This window comes from Saccoglossus kowalevskii, chromosome 19 (genome assembly GCF_978046115.1).
Source record: "Saccoglossus kowalevskii chromosome 19, keSacKowa6.1, whole genome shotgun sequence".
Classification (NCBI taxonomy): Eukaryota; Metazoa; Hemichordata; class Enteropneusta; family Harrimaniidae; genus Saccoglossus; species Saccoglossus kowalevskii.
This window is the reverse complement of record NC_140659.1, coordinates 32,819,938-32,844,573: the sequence shown is the minus strand read 5'-3', so window position 1 is coordinate 32,844,573 and position 24,636 is coordinate 32,819,938. Positions and strand designations below refer to the sequence as shown.

Sequence of the window (24,636 nt, the reverse complement as noted above, 5' to 3'; positions counted from 1 at the left end):
CGTGCTCAGTCAGTTTTCATTCAAATTTGGCACATACATGTACTTTATACATGTTAGGATGCATGTCCATGACAATTTGTTTCAAAATCTGTTCAAGGATGGCCGATGGACAGCCATCTGACTTTTTGGCCTTACTACTATATTTCCACAATTTATGTACTATTTTCATTCGTATTTGGCACATACATCATACATATCAGTGTGTTTCATAATCAGATCAAAGATGGCCGAATAACGGCTGTTTTTATTTTGGCCATATTACTATGACACGAAACGCATGTTTTGATGTAAATAAACAATCTGTTGTATACGCCACTTGGAACTCAAGTTTCAAGGACACGCTCGCGACAACTCTCCGCTTTAATATGACGAGCACAAAGAGAACTTAACGGGGACTGTGTCATTTTCAATGACTTGTATTTTTCAAATCAGATTCAAAATGGCTGACTGGCGGCCATTTTGTTTTAATGATTGGGCTTCTAGAGCCATATCTCTGTTATACATCATGTTATAGATATACATTTGTATACATGTATTCAAAATGGCTGATTTTGTTTTAAATGATGCAGTTCCAGAGCAATGTTTCCCCATATGGACAAATACAAATGTCAATCATTTTAATGTTAAACAATCATTATAATCATATTCCTGATATGGTGTGCCATGCTTGGCTTGTTTATATTTAATTTCTTCACCAATTTGACACAAATTAGCAGTGCACATGAGAGTTGTAAAAAATATTTACCATACTTCCCCGATCATGAGCCCTTCTCTGAGTATATTTTTAGACATTTAACGAGTTGAGGGCATCCACGATTATAAGCCCAGGTTGTTTTTACCCAGCATTGAAAAAGTGTAAAAGTGTTTCATTGTGCTTAGTGCGGTAGTTTGGTCCATGAAACCTTGTCATTGGACATAGTTTTACTTTTCTTAATAATTGTGTCGATTGAGACTATCATGAATGGGGTGTGAACAAGTAAACTATTCTTCGGTGTGACCTGCTGGCGACCGTGAAAGGTGTTTAAATACTTACCTCCACATTCATTTTTTTCTTTTTTTTCATTGAAATCTGTGTTAACAGATCGCATTTCATGGAAATTCACTTCTGCATTGCGTTAAAAAAATGACATCATCAGTAATCAGAAAACTACGTCAGATGACACAGCACTTTGATTGGGTATTGAAAGACATGACCTGTTATGTTCAAAGGACATAGTTTCGGGTTAAATCGTGCTGAAAAACATCATGGCAGACATTGCTTTGTGTGTTTGTGTACGATCGAAAACATCCCACATCAGAAAATTAAACGATATGCAAATCATATTGTAATAAAATGTGTGTATTTTATTGTGATGACTTGTTTCGCTTGTCTTTTTCTTCAAAAAGACGTAGTATAATTTTTCGTGGGTGGTAAGATTGGGTAGCGGTAAACCAAAAAAAAAATGTTCTTTTTTGAGGTGGTCCTAGAGTATAAGACCACCCCTTACTTTCTCCATCCGTTTTTACATGTTGAGGCCCCTGGGCTTATGATCCGGGAAGTATGGTAATAGCGTCACCACCGAAAAGGACGGTTGTACTTCCCCTCCACTATTGTTTGGGTGTTTACGTTTGTGTTCCCCTATCCCCTGAAGGACTATAAAATAGACAGGGTATAACACAAAATATTTTTGGACACACTGCGTACCAAACTTTTCATAAGTGAACATTATTTAAAGTATCCATAGCAGACAGTTGAATACCAAATAATCAATTTCTCATTATTTTATTTTAGTGTAAAATGGTACGTAATTTTCAACTGCCAGTTTTGAGAAATCTTCATGAAATAAACCAAACTTACCATGTACATAATGTAACTTTTTTTATATTATGATACATTCTTTAAACTTTTCACACTGTTGTCATAAAAACCAACAAAACATTCTTTTTCTTCAGTGGATATTAGGTGTTCCAAATGCTACATCATATTTTGGTTGTGTTGGTAAAGATAAATTTGGTGATACGTTGAAAGCAAAGGCAGAAGAAGCAGGAGTGCGGGTTCATTATCAGTATGATGAGAAGGAACCTACAGGAACTTGTGCTGTTCTCTTGACCGGTCATGACAGGTATGAAAAACATTTACAATTCTCAATAAAGATGTTGATCTAAATCATCTTGTATTCGGAGTGTATGATTCAAAATTACTGTAGAAACATTTAATTTCACGGTTTTGATCTGTCCAAGCTTTTCATGGTGTTTAAATTTTGCGGGTGTCGAAAAATAAAATAAAGGGTCAAACCACATGAAGCAGTCAGTCAATGTCTTGTTGATGCCTGACACATGCAGCCTTCAATAGAATGGGTATTTCCAGCACACCTATCAGTATTACACAACAACTATTTGCAGCTCATTACAGTCTGACAATTGATCACTGTATCCAGACAGTCTAAAAATGGTATACAAAAAGTATCTTCCCTTAGAAAACATAATTAGTGTTTTCACTGCTTTACATACTTTAAACATAATAGGACCTTGATGAATTTAATTTTTTTTTTGAATTGGGTTTGAAATGGCCGACTGGCGGCCATTTCGTTTTAAAGAATTCAGTTCTGGATCCGTATCCGAGACATGTCTGGATTGATCAAGTTCAAACTTCACACACACATGGTACATCATGTCACAAATAGATATGTGCATTTGTTTCATGATCCGCTTAACAATAGCGGATGAAGAAACAAAGAAACAAACAAGAAATGTCATGAAGAAAATAATGCATATTATATTATATTCATAACATATTCCCCTCCCTCTTAATTATATCGCCGACAACTTTAGAGAAAGACGTAGCATGGATAACAAAGCAAAAACTAACACTAACAAATTTGGTAGAAAATTAATTGAGCTTTGCATGGACAGTAACTTGATTATTCTCAATGGGCGCACCATTGGTGATTCATCTGGTAAATACACCTGCTACACAGCAAATGGGTGCAGTACCGTTGATTATGCAATCACATCTACTTTTATTTTTGAAAATGTTCAGTATCTCAAAGTGCATGACTTAACCTGCATCACAGACCACTGACCCATATCACTGTCACTGTCTCTGTCTTTTAAAATTGATATTAACAATATTAACATAAAAAAACGTGAAGGCAAAATGGACATGAAACCACTACCAGCAAAATACATCTGGGACAGTGAAGCAAAACTAAAATATAGGCAACTTCTTGAAATTGCTAAAGAAAACGAAATTAGCGACATTATAAACAAAATTGATTCAAACAATTGTGATGATGTTGTTACAGAATTTAGTGCTTTGCTGTCATCAGTCTCGGACAAAACTGTCAAAAAAATAACACCCACAATTAGAAAAAAGAAAAAAAGAGAAACCAAATTATGGTTTGATAGAGAATGCTGGGAAATTCGAAATGAACTTAAATCTGCTGGCAAGTTGTTTCAGCAATATCCCATTGATCCGTTCACCAGGGGAAAATACTTTGTCATAAAAAAAAAATATAAAAAATTAATTAAAAGGAAAAAATATGACTTAAAACAGCACCAGTTATCAAAGCTAAGTGATTCGGAAGGTGAACCATCAAAATTTTGTAAGCTGTTACGAGACTTAAACTCAGATTGTTTAGATAACAATAACAATTCAATTGAGCCCAATGAATGGCTGTCTTACTTTAAAAAGCTTTTAATCAATAACAGCCTATCAACTGATTTAGAAACAAATTGCCCTAATAAAAACAATTTAAATGAAATTAGTCAAACTGATTGGACTGTTGAAAACAAAACAAACAGCAAAAATGATTTAAATGCCCAAATCACTATACCTGAAATAAAAAAAAAAGCAATTAATCAACTTAAACTAAATAAAACATCAGGGGAGGATGAGCTCTGTAATGAAATGTTTAAATATGGAGAATTCTACATTCTTGAAGGGCTTCAAAAATTGTTCAGTCATATATATAATTCAGGCATTTTTCCAGCCAGTTGGAACACGAGCTTAGTCGTTCCTATTCACAAGTCAGGGTCCAAGACAATTCCTAATAACTACAGAGGGATTGCAGTATAAAGCTGCTTAGGAAAACTGTTTACCAGTATCCTGAACACTAGGCTAATAGCATACTTGGACAAACAAAATATTATTTCAAAGCATAAGTTCGGTTTTAGGAAAAACTGCAGGACCACAGACAATCTCTTTATATTAAAAACAATTGTACAAAAATATCTCTATAATAATAGCCATTCAAAAGATATCACAACCTCAAAGTCTAACAAAATCTATGCTTGCTTCATAGATTTTAGAAAGGCGTTTGACAGTGTGTGGCATAAACAAACTCCATAAAAATGGCATATCAGGTAAAATGTTTGATATAATAAAAAACATGTATGAAAACAACAGATACAGAATTAAAACAAAGGAGGGTTTAACTGAGAGCTTTAAATCAACAGTTGGAGTCAGACAAGGGTGCAATCTTAGCCCTACTCTTTTCAACATTTTCTTAAATGATCTACCTGACTGTTTCAACTCTGAAAACTGTGACTCCCCGGTTCTTGATAATTTAAAAGTAAGTTGTCTTCTATATGCAGATGATGTTGTCATTTTATCTAAATCTGCTAGGGGGCTACAAAACTGTTTAGACAACTTAAAAATATATACGTCAAAATGGCGCCTGGCTGTTAATACAGAGAAAACAAAGGTTATTGTATTCAATAAATCAAACAGAGCCCTGAGCAATAATATATTCTTCTTCGCTGAAAAAGAAATTGCCATAGTTAAGCAAATTAATTACCTGGGTATAACTATAAGTGCTAATGGCAAACATAAAGAGGGTATCAATAATTTAAAAAATAAAGGGATGAAAGCTCTCTTTGCTTTGAAATGCAAACTCTGTTATGACAACTCACTAAACATACCCCTCCAACTATCTTTATTTGACAAACTGATAAGACCAATTATTGTATATGGTAGTGATGTTTGGGGTGATGAAAGCACAACTAAGTCTGCAATTGAGGATGTTCATCTTTCATTTTGTCGGTTCATTCTTGGTCTCTCAAAATTCACACCGAAAATGGCTGTTTATGGTGAGCTAGGAAGGTACCCCATTGACTGTTTTATCAAGAAAAATATTTCAACCGGGTAACAAACTCTGATAACACATTACTAAGAGAAGCCTACTTAGTAAATAAGAATGTAAAAAGTAAATGGTTTACAAGTGTAGAAACCCTCATGCAAGATATAGATGTTGTCACCATTGTAAACTCAAGTGAAAAAAGAAAAATTTAGACTTTATTCATAAAAAAATAAACAAATCATTTGAGAACCAATGGATCTTAGACATGCATAATGATAATAGAAAACAAACCTTGGCTAAAAACAAACTAAGAACATACAGACTTTTCAAACAAGATTTAAAAATTGAAAATTACCTAATTAATATGCAGAACCATGATAGTCTTAGATGGTTAATTGCAAAATTCAGGACAAGCAACCATGACCTTAAAATTGAGAAAGGCAGACATAATAATGTGCCGCTGGATAAAAGAACATGTGATATGTGCAGCCAAAATATAATTGAGGATGAGCAACATTTTGTAATGAAATGTCCAGCTCACAGTCACCATAGGGACAAATTATTCCTGACTGCCCAAAATAGTGTTCCAAATTTTGATAAAGAAAATAGTCAGAATAAATTCATTTTGATTATGGCAAACCATACTCTAGCACCAGCCTTAGCAGTCTTCCTAAAAAACATCTATGGAACAAAACAGCAACAACTATCAGTGTATTAGGCTACATTTTGTGTTCATTCTATATTCTGTATTCACCATTGGCTGCAAATTGTCTTTATTGTTTTTGATTTGTTTTATTTTTTGAGAAAAGTTTTTATTTTTTGTTTTATTTTTTAGATTGTAGTTTTTTTTTTAATTTCTTTCTGTAAGACCCTTTTTATCCTTTCCTAAGGATTTCATGCGTCTAATAAAAAATAAATAAAAATAGCTGAATGATGGCCATTTACAGGCCGAAAATGCATCAAAACCACGTGAAAGTGGTCTGAGATTTCGGTCATGATCTGCTTTGAATGTACAGTAAAACCTGTCAAAACCGACCCCTGGATAAACCGACCTACTGTCAGAACCGACCGATTTATGTAGCCCCGAAATTTCTCCATAGACGCCTATGTTAAAACAACCTGTGAAATCCGATCACTGTTTACTCCGAACACCGACCGCATTGATCGGTCCCAAGTTCAATATTCACACTGAATACATCGACCATCCGACCAGTTGCACCACATCCGCTGTCTAGTAATTCGGTCTGCCCAACCTAAAAAGTGTGCTTTGTGTCCAAATTCCGCAAACGTCACAGAAACAATACCAAATCTCACACTACAAGTAACGTCCCGTGTAAAACAATGGCAACTGATTACATTTTTCACACCACACGCCCACGCATCGCGTGGTGTCTGGACAGTATAATGACCCCGGATATAAACAAATGATCGGGGTCATCACCTTCAATTGCGGTGAAGCACACTGCATTATCACTTCTTCAACGCTCAAAAGACATTGAGTTTTCTTCTTTCCATAACGATTCTGATCGACAATTTTGTGCTTTCGAATGTTTCTGTAAAGGGGGCTTCAAGATTGAAATTTATGATGACGAAGAAGCAGACAACAAAGAATTCGGAAACCTTATTTAGCAAGTTGCAGACCCGCAAACACAGTGTAGCGTTGTAGAATACCTCCACTTTGATGAACGTATACTGACTGAAGCAATGTATGATGGCGAATGGGAGCAACAGATTGTTGAGAATTTTATTGCAGACAAAGAAAACCATGAATCTATAGACAACAATGACATAAATTGCAACGACAGTCAAATTATTGACCCCCACAACGACAGTGACTTGACGCATGGCGATGTGCTAGACATGTTGACAAGATTACAGAACAAAGACTCCAGTTACTTGACAGATATCCAAAATTTCATAATTCGAACGGAAAACAAAATCGTTGAAAAAAAGATGTTCTTTAAAGTAGTCAAAACTTGATGATTTTTTACATCATAATTTGATTCATTGACTCACAGTTGAGGGACTGTGATTGACTTAACAGCAAAATCGACTGTCTGCATAAATTATGATAATTACATGTAGCTCACGTGAACTTACGTAGTGATGTCATCCAAAATAGACGCCTTCAGTTACGATACGCAATACTTACCCGGTCTGTTCGAATAGTTATTTTAATGTTAATTGATGTCATGTACATACCATAATATTTTTGTCTTGTTTGGTAAATTATTTTATTGAAACAATACAATAAATGCACATTGTAAATACATGTAGAATCACCGGAGGCAAACTCCGATGTCTTTCATTTGTCCCGTATTTACAGCACATGTAATTGTTGTTTCAATCAAAGTCACGCCCACCCTGAATAAACCGACTCCCTCTGAAAACCGACCATAGATCCCAGTCCCAGTCATGGTCGGTTTTGACAGGTTTTACTGTATATGTCATTCAAATATGAACAGAACGGGGACGTGTCATTGACAATGACTTGTTTTTTAAATTTTATTGGTAACAAAAGTATATTCTAAAAGAACTGCATTGCTTAGTAGCAAATGATCATGGTAGCCCTATCGGGTCATGCTGCGTTCTACAATTGTTTATTATTATTCAGTAATAATGTACAAAAAATAAATTTGTTATGAAATGCAAATAAAGATCAACTTGGTTTTAGATGCGAATGATTCTGGTCACATGTAAACGCTTGAAGTGATACGATAGCCACCATGTTTTTACTCTTTCACCAGTTGACCTGATAGATCACATCGTTAATTAACCAATCAAAATGCTGGATGATGCCAACGTGTTCAAATTACCATGGAAGAAATTTGCCGATGTTGTAGTACAATTTTTTGGCATTGATTTTGATGGGAAAACTACATGATTTTTTTCAAAAGATTAACTGAGCATTTGGAGAAGAATTTAACAATTGTTTACGGTGATAACATCTAATTGTCGAAACGAAGCTTACCCATTCACACTAACCACAATAAACATTGTACTCTTGAATAGGTGGCAATGAAAGATTGAAATGTTCGAAAAATTATGCCTAAATTAGAGATTTTACTTTAATCAGTCATTGTATTAAACTAGTCTGTGTGTACTTTATTATTTATTGTTTGATCCTTGGTCAGGAGTGAGTGTTGTTTTGACTGGGAATTTTGTTTTACATTCCATTCTAAGTTTCAATTTCGCGCTTTTGGACTTAGCACGCAATTTACGAAATTAAAACGCAATTAAAACCACGCAAATATTTTCTACTTTACAGTAATATGAAACAAGAGAAATTTAAGAAAAGGTCAATTCATTAAAACTTTTGCTTGAAATTTATAGGAAGCAACAGTTTCAAGTTTTTGTTCAGGTTTTTGTTTTGACATTTATGCATACATGCATGTGCGTCTCCACCTGCATTTATGACATGTATGCGTGTCTCCACCTGCATTTCTGACATGTATGTGCGTCTCCCTACCTGCCTTTCTGACATGTATGTGCGTCTCCCTACCTGCCTTTCTGACATGTATGTGCGTCTCCACCTGCATTTCTGACATGTATGTGCGTCTCCCTACCTGCCTTTCTGCCATGTATGTGTCTCCACCTGCATTTCTGACATGCATGTACGTCTCCACCTGCTTTTCTGACATGTATGTGCGTCTCCACCTGCATTTCTGACATGTATGTGCGTCTCCACCTGCATTTCTGACATGTATGTGCGTCTCCACCTGCATTTCTGACATGCATGTGCATCTCCACCTGCATTTCTGACATGCATGTGCGTCTCCACCTGCATTTCTGATATGTATGTGCGTCTCCCTACCTGCATTTCTGACATGTATGTGCGTCTCCACCTGCATTTCCACCTGCATTTCTGACATGTATGTGTGTCTCCACCTGCATTTCTGACATGCATGTGCGTCTCCACCTGCATTTCTGACATGCATGTGCGTTTCCACCTGCATTTCTGACATGCATGTGCGTCTCCACCTGCATTTCTGACATGCATGTGCGTTTCCACCTGCATTTCTGACATGCATGTGCGTCTCCACCTGCATTTCTGACATGTATGTGCGTCTCCACCTGCATTTCCACCTGCATTTCTGACATGTATGTGTGTCTCCACCTGCATTTCTGACATGCATGTGCGTCTCCACCTGCATTTCTGACATTCATGTGCGTCTCCACCTGCATTTCTGACATTCATGTGCGTCTCCACCTGCATTTCTGACATTCATGTGCGTCTCCACCTGCATTTCTGACATGCATGTGCGTCTCCACCTGCATTTCTGACATGCATGTGCATCTCCACCTGCATTTCTGATATGTATGTGTGTCTCCACCTGCATTTCTGACATTTATGTGCGTCTCCACCTGCATTTCTGACATTCATGTGTCTTCACCTGCATTTCTGACATTCATGTGCGTCTCCCCACCTGCCTTTCTGACATGTATGTGAGTCTCCACCTGCATTTATGACATTCATGTGAGTCTCCACCTGCATTTCTGACATGTATGTGCGTCTCCACCTGCATTTCTGACATGTATGTGCGTCTCCACCTGCATTTCTGACATGTATGTGCGTCTCCACCTGCATTTCTGACATGTATGTGCGTCTCCACCTGCATTTCTGACATGTATGTGCGTCTCCACCTGCATTTCTGACATGTATGTGTGTCTCCACCTGCATTTCTGACATGTATGTGTGTCGCCACCTGCATTTCTGACATGTATGTGTGTCTCCACCTGCATTTCTGACATTCATGTGCGTCTCCACCTGCATTTCTGACATTCATGTGCGTCTCCACCTGCATTTCTGACATTCATGTGCGTCTCCACCTGCATTTCTGACATGTATGTGCGTCTCCACCTGCATTTCTGACATGTATGTGCGTCTCCACCTGCATTTCTGACATTCATGTGTGTCTCCACCTGCATTTCTGACATGCATGTGCGTTTCCACTTGCATTTCTGACATGCATGTGCATCTCCACCTGCATTTCTGACATGCATGTGCATCTCCACCTGCATTTCTGACATGCATGTGTATCTCCACCTGCATTTCTGACATGCATGTGTGTCTCCCCACCTGCCTTTCTGACATTCATGTGCGTCTCCCCACCTGCCTTTCTGACATGTATGTGCGTCTCCACCTGCATTTCTGACATGCATGTGCGTCTCCACCTGCATTTCTGACATGCATGTGTATCTCCACCTGCATTTCTGACATGTATGTGCGTCTCCACCTGCATTTCTGACATGTATGTGCGTCTCCACCTGCATTTCTGACATGCATGTGCGTCTCCACCTGCATTTCTGACATGTATGTGCGTCTCCACCTGCATTTCTGACATGTATGTGCGTCTCCACCTGCATTTCTGACATGCATGTGTGTCTCCACCTGCATTTCTGACATTCATGTGCGTCTCCACCTGCATTTCTGACATGCATGTGCGTCTCCTCCACCTGCATTTCTGACATGTATGTGCGTCTCCACCTGCATTTCTGACATGTATGTGCGTCTCCACCTGCATTTCTGACATGCATGTGTGTCTCCACCTGCATTTCTGACATTCATGTGCGTCTCCACCTGCATTTCTGACATGCATGTGCGTCTCCTCCACCTGCATTTCTGCCATGTATGTGTGTCTCGACCTGCATTTCTGACATGCATGTGCGTCTCCTCCACCTGCATTTCTGACATGCATGTGCGTCTCCACCTGCATTTCTGACATGCATGTGCGTCTCCACCTGCATTTCTGGCATGTATGTGCGTCTCCACCTGCATTTCTGACATGCATGTGCGTCTCCTCCACCTGCATTTCTGACATGTATGTGCGTCTCCACCTGCATTTCTGACATGTATGTGCGTCTCCACCTGCATTTCTGAGATGTATGTCCGTCTCCACCTGCATTTCTGACATGTATGTGCGTCTCCACCTGCATTTCTGACATGCATGTGCGTCGTCTCCACCTGCATTTCTGGCATGTGCGTCGTCTCCACCTGCATTTCTGACATGTATGTGCGTCTCCACCTGCATTTCTGACATGTATGTGCGTCTCCACCTGCATTTCTGACATGTATGTGCGTCTCCACCTGCATTTCTGACATGCATGTGTGTCTCCACCTGCATTTCTGACATTCATGTGCGTCTCCACCTGCATTTCTGACATGCATGTGCGTCTCCTCCACCTGCATTTCTGCCATGTATGTGTGTCTCCACCTGCATTTCTGACATGCATGTGCATCTCCTCCACCTGCATTTCTGACATGTATGTGCGTCTCCACCTGCATTTCTGGCATGTATGTGCGTCTCCACCTGCATTTCTGACATGCATGTGCGTCTCCTCCACCTGCATTTCTGACATGTATGTGCGTCTCCACCTGCATTTCTGACATGTATGTGCGTCTCCACCTGCATTTCTGAGATGTATGTCCGTCTCCACCTGCATTTCTGACATGTATGTGCGTCTCCACCTGCATTTCTGACATGCATGTGCGTCGTCTCCACCTGCATTTCTGGCATGTGCGTCGTCTCCACCTGCATTTCTGACATGTATGTGTGTCTCCACCTGCATTTCTGACATGTATGTGCGTCTCCACCTGCATTTCTGACATGTATGTGCGTCTCCACCTGCATTTCTGACATGTATGTGCCAATTATACATTTAAACGTCACGCATACATCATGCATCTTTGAAAATGTATGCATGTGGCGACCAGTTTTGTGGTAAAAATTCATTAAAATCAAGCATTTCTGCCATTCCAGACCACATCTTAGTCATATATGGACAGATTTCATTAAAATTTTTTAACCACAAAAACCACAAAGGTGGTTCTTGAGCTATATCTTGGTCATTCCCTGACCAATCATATTCAAACTTTATCTATACATCATGTATTATGTTGGTATCCAATTCAAGATGGTTGAATGGTGGCTGTATTGATGTATTCATTTAAATCAAGAATTTCAGCAATTCTGTCATGCATGAACAGATTTTGTTCAAACTTAGTATTTACAAAGCATCGATCCCAAGTAGTAGTCAGTCCATCATTGGGTGTCATTGAATCATGAATGCCCGGTTGGTTGTCTACTCATTCAGCAAGTTATTATTAAACCTAAATCCACCCAAACTTAGAATGATTAATTTCATGTGAATGTTGTTACGACAGTCTAGCAAATAATTAAAGAACTTAGTTTTGGTAAACATAAAATTCTGTTTTATATTCTCAAGGTCCTTATGTGCATACTTAGCTGCTGCAAACTGCTATAACAAAGATCATCTTGTGCTTCCAGAAAATTGGGAATTTGTAAAAGCAGCCAAAGTCATCTATGTAGGGGTGAGTTTCATATTGTACTCAGACATACTATCCCACGTGATATGGTGTCTTCATCTTGAACAGTGTAACAGTATTGTTGTAGTGTTCAATGTGTCAATATGGTATCCTCATCCCACCATTTTTTAACAGCACTACCATGTTGTGTTGTAGTGTCCAATGTGTCAATCCTGAACAGTGCCTCCATGTAATGACATCAATATTTGTATATTTTTTTCAGGGTTTTCACTTGACAGTTGCTCCTCCAGCTATTCAAGCTCTTGGACAACATGCTTTTGAGGAAAATAAGACTTTTTGCCTTAACTTATCTGCACCATTTTTATGCCAATTCTTCAAAGAACCAATGATGGCGGCCATGCCATATGTAGATGTATTATTTGGAAATGAAACGGTAAGTACGAATATATAAATTCACTGGTTGCTATGTTACTGACTGCACGTAAAAGACTACCCCAGGCGCTTGAGGTTGTAATGTTCCACCCGCCCGCCAGACCACCCAGCTCGACAGCCCGCCCGGTAGGATAATGCTACACAAACAACACTCCAGTCTGACTGCTATCAGAACTGAGTTCTGCCCACTCACTAATGAATTGCATGCGACCTTTGCACTTTGAATGAATGATAGCCAATCACACGCGACTCTTGACGTAGCTGTTAATAAACAACTGAATATATTAACTAACCATATAGAGTCCCGAGGAAGGTGATGGAGTGGGCAATGCGGAAGAGAGGTATACCAGAGACAATGGTAAGAGCAGTGATGAGTTTGTATATAGGAGCAAAGACAAGAGTTAGAGTAGGATCGGAGTTGTCAGAGGAGTTTGAGGTGAAGGTGGGGTGTATCAAGGCTCTGTACTATCACCATTGATATTTGCAGTTATCATTGATGTAGTTACAGAGAGTGCAAGAGAAGGGTTGATGAGAGAGATGTTGTATGCTGATGACTTGGTCTTGATGGATGACACAATGGAGAGATTGAGGGAGAAGTTTCTGAAATGGAAAAAAGCATTTGAGAGTAAGGGTTTGAAGGTAAATCTGGGAAAGACAAAAGTGATGGTGAGTGGGACAGAGGAGAAAGCCTTGGTGAGTAAGGTTGACCCATGTGGCATGTGTGGAAAGAGGGTAAAGGCAAATTCAGTGCGGTGTGTGAAATGTGGGAAGTGGATACATGGGAGATGTGCAAAGATAAAGAGGGTGACCCAAAGATTGGCAAGGGATTTTGCGTGTGGAAGATGTAAGAATGGAGTTGGAAGGGTGGTGGAACAGGAAGAAAAGTTGTGTGATGAGGTTGAGTCAGTGAAGGAGTTTACATACCTGGGGGACAAGGCTGTGACAGCTAGAGCAAGGTTTGCTTGGGTCAAGTTTAGGGAATGTGGAGAGCTACTATATGGGAAGAGATTTCCCTTGGAGATGAAAGGAATAGTTTATAAGAGTTGTGTGAGATCAGCATTGCTGTATGGGAGCGAGACATGGTGTTTGAGTGAAAATGAGCTGGGTATTTTAAGGAGGACAGAGAGAGCGATGATGAGAGTGATGTGTGGGGTGAAGTTGATGGACAGAAAGTTAACTAAGAACTTGATGCAGATGTTGGGTTTGAATGAAGCGGTAGATGGGTTGGCGAAGGCAAATGGGGTACGTTGGTATGGGCATGTGCTGAGGGAGGATGGGCATGTATTAAGAAGGGCCCTTGATTTAGAGGTGAGTGGTCCAAGGAAAAGGGGAAGGCCAAAGAAGACGTGGAAGATGCAAGTGGAGGAGGAGAGTGGGAAGGTTGGGATGAGGATGAGGGATGTTTTAAATCGTGCAAAGTGGAGGGAGGGGGTAAGAGCGATTGCCACTAGTTTAAGGTGAATCCGGCCACCCTCGTCTTCGGGGACCAAACCGGATTTAAAACTCTGGACTACTACTACTATACTACTATATGGGAGATGGCGGGGGAAATCAACATTGATCATGTTGGTGTTTTTATCCCAGTTTCCTTAGCGCTGTCATTGATCGTAAGTGGTTGAATTCATTTGAGAGTTATTTTTGTGTCATACAGTTTTCTACCACGATCTGGATTTAGTTCATGACAAACTTGTTTGAAGTTTCTCGTGTCAGACTGGAGTTATTTTATGGACCAGCGTAATTAATCGCGTGCATTGGATATTATTTTGCTTTTATCATTATTAATTTGCTCTTGTGATAATCTTAAAAAAATACGAAATCACGGTTTTGGCGGATTGACGGCAATTTTGTCAAAGGAAATTGATATATGTTGCAAAACAGAATAAACATGATTACTAGTCAGCAAAAACGCAACAGTGTCACAGCGGTTTACAATCTTTTCAATTGCCATAAACTGTTCATCTTTGAGAGATGGCACACCAGGAATGTCTTCTAAAATAGTCTTTAAGGCTAATTTCAGCTTTTCCCTAGCAATCATGGCCAAATTTTCACGTTATGAACAGTTACACACAAGAGTCTAAACAGAGACGCATGCTGACCCCGAGAACTGAAAATGGCGCCAGTCAGGTGATTTTGTTTACGACATTTGCTATAGAGTGGGCGTTTGATTGACACTCGCGTCACCCAATCAGCGCTACATTTATTTTATGAATGGCGCACTCAGTTTCGATAGCAGTCAGACTGGAGTGTTGTTTGTATAGCATTATCCTACCGGGCGAGTGGAACATTACAACCTCCAGCGCCTGGGGTAGTAAAAGACGTACTTTGGTGTGAATGTTTTGTCTTATTTCATTATACGTGTTTGTGTGTATCAAAATTTTACATCACTTTAAAGTTTCAAAAGTAATGTGAACATGTTTATTAGGCCTCGCAAAAAAAAAAGTTTCTGGTCAGATTGTTTTTTTTTTCTCAAAAAGAGGCTTGTGTGTTTCTTTCCCTAAAATACTTGACGGCACACATATTTTGCAGATTTATACAATTCTTCAACAGAGGGCGCTGTGCAATGACGAATTTGAAAAAAAGTTTGTCCTGCACCTGAACAGAATAATTTTTTTAGGCCTACAAAACTGAAGTGTAGTAAAAAAAAAATCTGTTTTTATTGCCCAAATTGAGTAACAAAAATATTGAATACATGTTTAATATATAATGACTACATTTATTAAGGTAGTTCTTAGTATATTGAATATAAATAATTAACAGTTTCTCAAAGGGGGTATGCTCATACCTTTTTTTTGTATGTTGACCACATTTTGAACTTGTAAACAGCTTTGGCAGAGAAGCTACAACTATATTTACTTTCAAATAAATATTATTTTCTAAATTGTTAACATTATCATAATTTTTCTGTCTGAAAAACTTTTGGAATATAAAATCTATCAATGTTAAAATATTCAAACTTCAAATGTGTTCAAATTCAAGAAGTAACAGATGTCTAGATTGCTCTTTCCAAACATGTTAGACATGTTCTAATATTCATTATAAAAATGTTCAAGCAACGTTTGAAAATGTTCACTTTGGTGTTTCAGTGTTTCCCGCCTCACCTGTCTCTCGGACATAAACTGATATATCATATAATTCACTTACTCTTTACACACTTTGTGTGTGTTAAAAACATCAATATCCTTGCACGAATATGAAATCCTTGGGTACTCTCAATTCTATTTAATTTATAGGAAGCAGCAACTTTTTCTAAAGAACAAAATTTTGAGGTGAGTATTTTGAATGTATAACACCAATATGTTGACAACTAACTTGTGTTCTATCTTTGCTAATCAACTGCAAAATGTTAGCCAGCTGAAAGTGTCTTCAAATTTACCAGGTGTGAGCCTCTTTTTTTTGCCCATCTAAAGCATAATAAATGTGGTAAAATTAAAGTGAACTGGAAAACAGACTACCTTATTTGTCTTCAGTTAAGCACCACTTTCAAGTAGGCGCCAATGCCACAAAAACATCGTATTTTACACCCCAATTAAGCACTAGACAGAGTTGAAATTTTGGCATGCATTGATCGTGAATTGGGTGCTGGCGGATCTACTACCAGTTACCGGTTAGTAGTGATAGACACCATCACAGAAGTCCCTCACTGCTACTGTAGGAGAATAAAGAAGAACAATGGCTTGGGGAACAGGTTACTAGAGCGTGCTTGAAATAAGCGTCATTTGAAACAAAGTTGCCCAAATTTAACCACAAATAAGCGCCACCATGAAATGAAAGTGTAACGAAGTGGAGTCTAATTGAAGAAAAATACGGTATGTGAAATATCTGTATTCTAATTTAGGCATCATGAATCCTAATCAAAAAATATAATGTTCTATTGAACGTCATTTGGACAATTTGCATTTAAATGCATAGTGCATCTTCCAATAATGACTAATTTTATGTCATGTTACAGCAGATTTTCAGTCAATGCCCCAAAGATTATAAAATGTTTCTGTGGTGTGTTCGGCATCATCCGCATTCAAAATTCTGGGATACTTTGGCTGCACTACAAAACATGTGCATGTTTTTATCATTGGAAACTGTTTGTGAAGCAGAATATTAAGCATTTAGGCCATATCGACATTAATGATACATAGACTGGAAAACTTTAACCACTGAAATAACAATAAGAAACTTAATTTTGATGTGCCTGCTTCCTGAGGAAGGTAGACTTTCAAAAAAACATAAGCATTACATATATCTAAGTGCTCAACTCTTTATTTCTGGTATAATCTGCATGTATCTGTTGCATTGTTCATGTCAGGTATTGGGCATTTATCTATGACATTTGTCCACGATTCTCTATGCATCGTTTTCTATCAAAGTTTTAGGTCAATATTAAAGAGTGGTATTCAGGTCTGATGTTTGTTTCCCAAGTAGACTTGAATTCATTAATTCAGCTGTTGCCACACCATTATACCTTGGCAGAATTCCCACTACAAACCTGTATTCACTGTCTATAATTTCAAACACAGCAGTGCATGCTCTGTGTTTCCATGGTAAATATTGTTATAGGAATGCTGAATAATGGATCCAGCTTCTTGGCTCAGTCAAAGACAGCTTTCCCTAACATGGGTTTGAAGGGGATGGCCGTATATGGTCGGCCTTGAGACCACATGAATTATTACCTGATAATGAAAAAAATGATATTCAGCTTTCATGTGAATGCAAGTGTGATCTGAAATATACTATTCTATTTGAGTACATCTTATAAACCAAAAATTGGAAAATATTACTTACTTTTACCAATGTGCAAGATTCTAATAGAACAAATAAGGTATTTGCGCAAGAGTGATAATATCACAGGTGTCTCAAACTGTTGCCCCAATTATGAATTACAACCATTTTTCCAAACCACCAAAATATCAAGGATCATATTGAAGGCCTGAATATATAATAACACAGTGGGTGAGTAATGTTATATTTTATACTTCTAGACGGAGAACGTTAAGGAGATAGCTCTGAAAATGTGTTCCCTCCCAAAGAAGAATGACAAGAAATCACGTATTGTTGTTATAACTCAGGGAACAGATCCAGTATTGGTTGCAAAAGGTGATACAATTATGTTGACTGTAAATGAGTGGGTTTTGTGTGAAACAATGTTTATTATATTTTGTGTTTTTTCTAGCATTCTGCATTGCTGATACAGTCTGTAGTTGAATTAATTACAGCACTGTGTTACTAACTCGCCTATGGTGGTGCATGTAGCTGTTTGTTTGCTGCTCTGGAATAAACGTGATTGACGTTTCTATCTCACAATAGCATAGAATATCGCTTTTTTGGTTTCTACATTTTTAAAAATTTGTTCATAAAATCTCAGACCACTAATGAACAGATTGGTTTTGATCTAACATGTGTATCGGGTTTAATTTTGCGATAATGTTTTAATCTTATAAACAATGAAGTCACACAACTTCACAAGAAACATATTTTCCTTACGTTAGTGATTTTCGCCCACAGACATTCATAAAACAGGTCTGGGTAAAAATAAAACAGAAAGTATAAAATTCAATATCAGTGGAAATAATTCAGGTGGAAGTAAGTAATGAGCATTCTCTTGACGCAGCATTGCTACACACATGTGCAAAATCAAAACATCACGTCGGTACTATTTCAAGACCGAATTTATATGAATTTTGGTTTAGTTGACTGGTACAGTTTAGCCCTAATGTATCACATTTTCAAAGGCTTTTTAATACATGATCAGCGAAATATAATAACATAAGACCAGCTTTGTTGTAAACATGGTGACATGAACTATCTTAGAAAAATCGAACTATATGCAAGTCAACGTAAAACTCTTTCATGATCTGAACTCAACTTAACACAGAAAATGACTAAAATGCACACAAGGCTAAGGATTTCCGATGTGTATACTCGCCATTCAGCAAAGCGTGAGTCACCAGCATAACAGAGAAACACGTTTGCCGGGATTAGGCAGATTGACACCTCTAAACTATAGCATTGCCAGGCTGTTTATTAGTGGTCTGAGATGAAATACAAAACATTATCATATAATTCTCAGGACCTCAAATACTGAAGTAGACAAGTACAAACCACGCAAAGTTCGCAATGTTTTGTGTAGAATGGCAAAAACACGCAATGAACCATCAGTTTCACCAACAAAGAAGTGAAGTCTAATCTGCCATTCTGTGTTTGTGCATTTTCACTGAATAATTAACAAATGCAGTTTTCAACGTCTTTTTGGTGTTAAATTTGTCATCTCTATCCACTGATATCTCAAGAAACCATACATTTATTTTTGATGAAACTTGGTGCTCTGGGCCAATGCCCAGATTTGATTAGGTTTTGGTAAAAATCCATACATATCAATTACCTAATTTGCATGATAATTAGCTGATTTTTAGCTGTTCTATGACTGTTCCACTGATATCTAAAGAACCACTCATTGGATTTTGATGAAACCTGGCACATGGATGCTCCAAACTAATGCGCAGATTTGATTAGTTTGGGGTGAAAATCTGCGCAATATTAATTACCTAATTTGCATAATGATTAATCAATTTTTGGCTTTTCCACTGATATCTCAAGTACTAATCATCACATTTCAATAAAACTTGGTACATAGATGTCATAGGACACTGCACAAACCTGATAGTTTTTAGGGTAATATCAGTACATATGAATTAATTAATTTTCAGCTTTTGATATTTCAAGTAGTAACCATCACATTTCAATGACACTTGATACATAGATATCATAGGAAACCACTGTGCAGACCTGATAGTTTTTAGGGTAATATCAGTATATATTAATCACCTAATTTGCATAATTAATTAATTTTCAGCTTTTGATATTTCAAGTAGCAATCATCACATTTCAATGAACTTGGTACACAGTTAAGGACTGTGGAGACCCCTGATTGCTGGGAAAGAATTGACCAGCTTTTTTTAGTTTTTGGGTAAATATTTGTGCATATTAATTACCTTATTAGCATAATTAGTTAATTTTTTGCCTGATATCTCTAGTACTAATCATCATATTTCAATAAAACTTAGTACATAGATGTCATAGGACACTGCACAAACCTGATTAGTTTTAATTGGATATTAATTACCTAATTTGCATAATGTTCCACTGATATGTAAAGAACCATGACTTGGATTTTAGCAGGGTTTTAGTGAAACTTTTAAAGAGAACTATGCAGAGAACCAATTAGTTTTTGGTAAATATTTATGCTTATTAATCACCTACCGTATTACCCCAGGCATGCACCCCTCCCTGGGCAAGCGCCCACCCCTGTTTTCACAAAATTTACATGTTGGGGACATCCTCGGTTAAACGCCCAGGGTGATTTTTAGCCAAGAACAGGGTCAACAATAAAGTTTTATTTGTCAAAAACGAACGCGTTCGATTTATTTAAATAGTGTGTTTGTTATGGTAGTTCTCTTTTTGGAGTGTGTGGTGGCCCTGAAAAGGGCCGCTTTGTTTGTGTTTTTACGTAAAAACTCATTGGAACTTAACGACGTAAGATGAACCACGCAGCATGTGGCGCACGCGTTCTGCTTTCTCTTCATTCACGATGAATCCAATATTGCAATATTGCAACGATCCATACCTTGGTGAGTGGTTTGAAGCACTTAGCCTTGGTTTCAAAACGTAGTATTTCGCTGACTGTGAATCCATAACGGGAGCTAGCACTTCTGAGGCATCACGTCGTAAACTTGCTACTTTCTTTCCATCCTTCATCACAGCTATGGCATTACTGTCATGTGGATTATTTTTCTGTCGTTGAAGAAAAAACATTTTGCCGACCTCAAGTCTATTACGATAACCACGATGAGGCATGCCGACGATGGGAACTTGTTGCATCATCGTTATTTTTATAATTTTGTCACGTGTCTGGGTGCGTGAATAAATCATGTTAATGAGGTCGACCAGAGTTTATTTTCAGTCTGTTTTTTATGTATGGCCGAGTCTAGGTAAACGTAGTGTTCCAAGTTCCCAACACCGGAGGGCGTACAAAGGTTCCGTCAATGGTTGGACTTCACATTTTCGTATAAAATGCGGGAATTGAAATTATTTCTGACAACGACACCACTGTGAAAGTATTTTATTCAAACACCGATGGTAAAACAAGTGAAAAATCTGTATATGACGACCGAAACTACACATAGAACGTCGGTACGTTTACTTCCGGGACGTGGCAATAGCCACATTGTCTCCTGCCACGCCCGTGGCAGTAGCCATATTGTCTCCTGCCACGGGCGTGGCACGAGACACTCCGTTTATGTATCGCCATTTGGATATGTTTATGTATTCACAATAAAATACAAAACATTATCAATAGTTTGTAAACATTTCACATCAGTAATAAAAGGTTTATTTGTTTCATAACCCTGTCTGCTATTATTCAGTAATTACATGCGATGTATCAGTACGTGCGTGAACACAATTATGCTAATGAGGTCATCGCCATCTTGGATTACAAGCGGTAGTTTTTCCCGGCCATTTCGACTTGTATGCACTGATCACGGTTACTAAAAAAAGTAACCGTGCATTGATTACAATACTTACCATACTTTGTAGCCAATTTCAGTGAGTAATACAACTTCATTCGCCGACATAAAACAAGTTTTATTCTTGAAATTCGACCCCGTGTCTTAGTGTTCCCACAGTTCTTGACCAATTGCTCACGCTTATTGAAACCTCGCATAAATTAAGAAATAAGTACGTGTACAAAGTGTACGAAAGCATTCCTTTATTTGACCTTGTCATACGATCACCAAAACAACTTTTTAAAATCTGTTTTGGGGTGGTCCTCGGGTAAGCGCCCACCCCCATTTTTCCCGATTTTGTATGTTCAGGCCCCTGGGCGCGTGCCCGGGGTAATACGGTAATTAACATAAACAATTAACAATGATATCTCAATTACTGATCATCACATTTGAATAAAATTTGTCTGTACAAGTAATTTTGAATTAATTTTTAATGCGTCTTCAATACTCTCAGCACATGGGAGTTCTTTTTAAGCTTTCTTTGATTGTAATTTGACTCAATATGACTGCCCATGTCCAACTCTCATGTAAAAGCACTAAATCATATTTTTTTACAAATCCATCTCCTATTAATGGTTTCAATCTAATCTCAATGATTTCATCAGCATCAAATTGATATGTCAGATCACAAAATTTTGGACGGGGACTGTCATTAACAATGACTTGTTGATTCACGTTTTTTATTGACTAAACAGTGGAACGCTTTCTAAGTTATAAGATTAAAATTTGTACTTGCCCAAACATTTCAACACATTTTTATCAACCTCTAACAAGTTGCATTGATATCTGATAAAATACACTCAAAAGAATGTCAGTCAGTTCTTTGATTTTCCTTTGTGAAACAGTGAAAACTTTCAAAACAATGTGCACGTTTTGTATTCAAGGTACTAAGAATTGGTTATTATAGAAATTTTCTTGGCAAATTAAGTCTTCTTATTTCACTATTGGGTACAGCTTTAGAGGTTTGGGGGGGGCTGATATGATCAGAAATAAATTAATTAATTTAATAAGTTATTTTCATTTTCACCTGCATCAGACGGGAATGTGACAGAGTATGAAATCAATAAAATTCCAGCCAAAGATATTGAAGACACAAATGGTGCTGGGGACGCATTTGCTGGAGGTAAACCTTCATATTACCTAGTATTAGTAGCTTCTGAACAATGTGAGAAGCGTTTACACAGATATAATCATTTTCTATATACTACCCAGTTGTAGTTTATTTTCTTACTTGTTAAGCATTATGTTGTAAACAAACACTAGAGTCACTGCACTGAAATGAAATGAAATGAAACATCAATGTCATTACAATTTTATTCATGTCATGATGTGAAAATTGAATATATTTGGAAACAACAAATACTATTTCATGGGCACATTTTGGTTGCAAAATATGATTTGATTAATTTCTTTCAAACTTAGAGTAAAGACAATATCTGATGTCATACGCAATGTTTTGATTTAATCCAATATACTTTTTGCTAATTAAAAACTGGTATAACAGTATAAATTGAAAGACACTATACAAGATAAAAAGAAAATGATATGCTTTGAACAATAGGCATGCGACATAGAAAACATGTTAAATTTTTCTCTCCACTAGGTTTTCTGGCACAGTTGGTCCAAGGAAAACCAATAGAAGAATGTGTTCGATGTGGAAACTATGCTGCCAACTATATCATCAAACAATCTGGTGTTAAAACACCTGACAAATGTGATTTTAAGTGAATTTTCAAATCTGTCGGTTGGTTGCAGTAGTACGAACTTGAGGCCAATATGTGCCATACTTGCAACAAATCTGAATGATTTTCTCCAATCATGGGCATGTAGTTTTAATTAATAAATAATTAACATGTTTATTAACTGTGCTGAATATCAACAAAAGAATGTCATAAATAAACTTTCAAGAGAGAAATGTTATTCTGATTTTGTTGTTATTTTTAAATTACAAACATGCTAATGTTTCTGAAAATGTTAAGTTAGTATTTTTCAGATCCTTAAATTCAAGTGGATAAAATGAGAAACAAATCTTCTGATCACAACACCTTAAGGATGTAGTAGTTTTCAGGAAGAATTGTTTTAAACCATGTAACACTATATATTTCCTGAAATCTCATAAATAACACTAATTAAAAATTGATGTTATGCAAGATGTGGTCAAGTGACTGCAAAGTAAATAAATGCTTTATTAAGATTCAAATGAGTACTGTGATAAAATTTAAAGGAATAACAAGTATTTTTATTGGAAAAAATATAGAATACAACATAAGTCGTCAATTTTCTTTTAAAATTTAGTTTTTGCATTTTCTTGAGAAAATTGTTTATATTTTACATTCCGATAGTGAAATCTTTTGAATGTGTGAATTAAACAAAATCACTGACTTTTGTTCAGTGCCTGCTCTCAGACAATTTCATTCAACACCGAATTACTCGGGACATGTAGGTTTGTTCCCTGCACTTTGTAGAAGGGCCACTGCGAGAGGCATTCAATGTTGTATATTTGAAGTAAACTTTTCAGAAATCGCTGTACTGCATGTCAACCACAAGCCCATCGCAACATAATTTAACATCTTTGTACGTCATAGTCGGATCAATGACACATTTAATAGCACTGTTAGTGATAGGACATGACATGCTCATTCTACCTTAAACAAATGCCTGTTTGGAACCCGCACATGTGTTGCCATTAATGTCTTGATTGTGTTGGGGACTCTGGGTATTGCCTAGAGGGTCTCTGCGATCAATGGGATCCTAAAACGTGGTTGCATTGCGAGGTGAGGTGGAAAGCTGAAGGCAAGCAATTAAAAGCTGGTAGAAGTCGTGATAAAAAGGGGAAATCCCTAGCTGCAGCTAGCGATGAAATGTCTGATTCAATGAGTGAAAAATCTCTCCCTCCACTTGGTAATTGCGACGAGGCATGACTTTGATTGTTGGAGAGTTGTCACGATCTGACTAACTGCTCGAGGTAGTGGGGTAGTCGAGGATTGAGACAAGACCTTCAAAATAGTTTCTCTGAGTTGATAGACGATGGTTGATAACATGGAGTTAGTTTCCCCGTTTGATGTTTCCACGACGGACAAACACCATTCAACCACTTTTGCTGGGGGATCGGAGTTTTTAGTCACTATGTTACCGATGTTGGTAAACAGCGTATTCCCACTGGGGCACTGACATCGACACAGAGTACAGAGGTGGAATCGGTATGGCCTTTAGGGACTGAACTGCTTCAATCCACAGAGACTTAATTGGTACCAACGCAGCCAGAGTTGCTTGCGCAATTATAGGGAATGGCCCTGTTGCC

The 24,636-nt window shown here is 37.6% G+C and overlaps 1 protein-coding gene across 2 annotated transcripts in view; it reads left to right on the top strand.

Annotated features, from left to right (window-relative positions):
* The window catches only part of LOC100371695 (uncharacterized), a 29,401-nt gene extending 5,866 nt beyond the window's left edge, over positions 1-23,535 (top strand). For both annotated transcript variants that reach the window (XM_078005751.2, XM_006824894.3), the window contains exons 4-10: positions 1,933-2,102; positions 12,288-12,393; positions 12,611-12,781; positions 16,011-16,046; positions 17,754-17,868; positions 22,372-22,458; positions 22,939-23,535. In XM_078005751.2, coding sequence (XP_077861877.1) covers positions 1,933-2,102; positions 12,288-12,393; positions 12,611-12,781; positions 16,011-16,046; positions 17,754-17,868; positions 22,372-22,458; positions 22,939-23,063 — 810 coding nt within the window. In that variant the 3' untranslated portion in view covers positions 23,064-23,535. The remainder of the gene's footprint in view (positions 1-1,932; positions 2,103-12,287; positions 12,394-12,610; positions 12,782-16,010; positions 16,047-17,753; positions 17,869-22,371; positions 22,459-22,938) is intronic.
* The last annotated feature ends 1,101 nt before the right edge of the window (positions 23,536-24,636 follow it).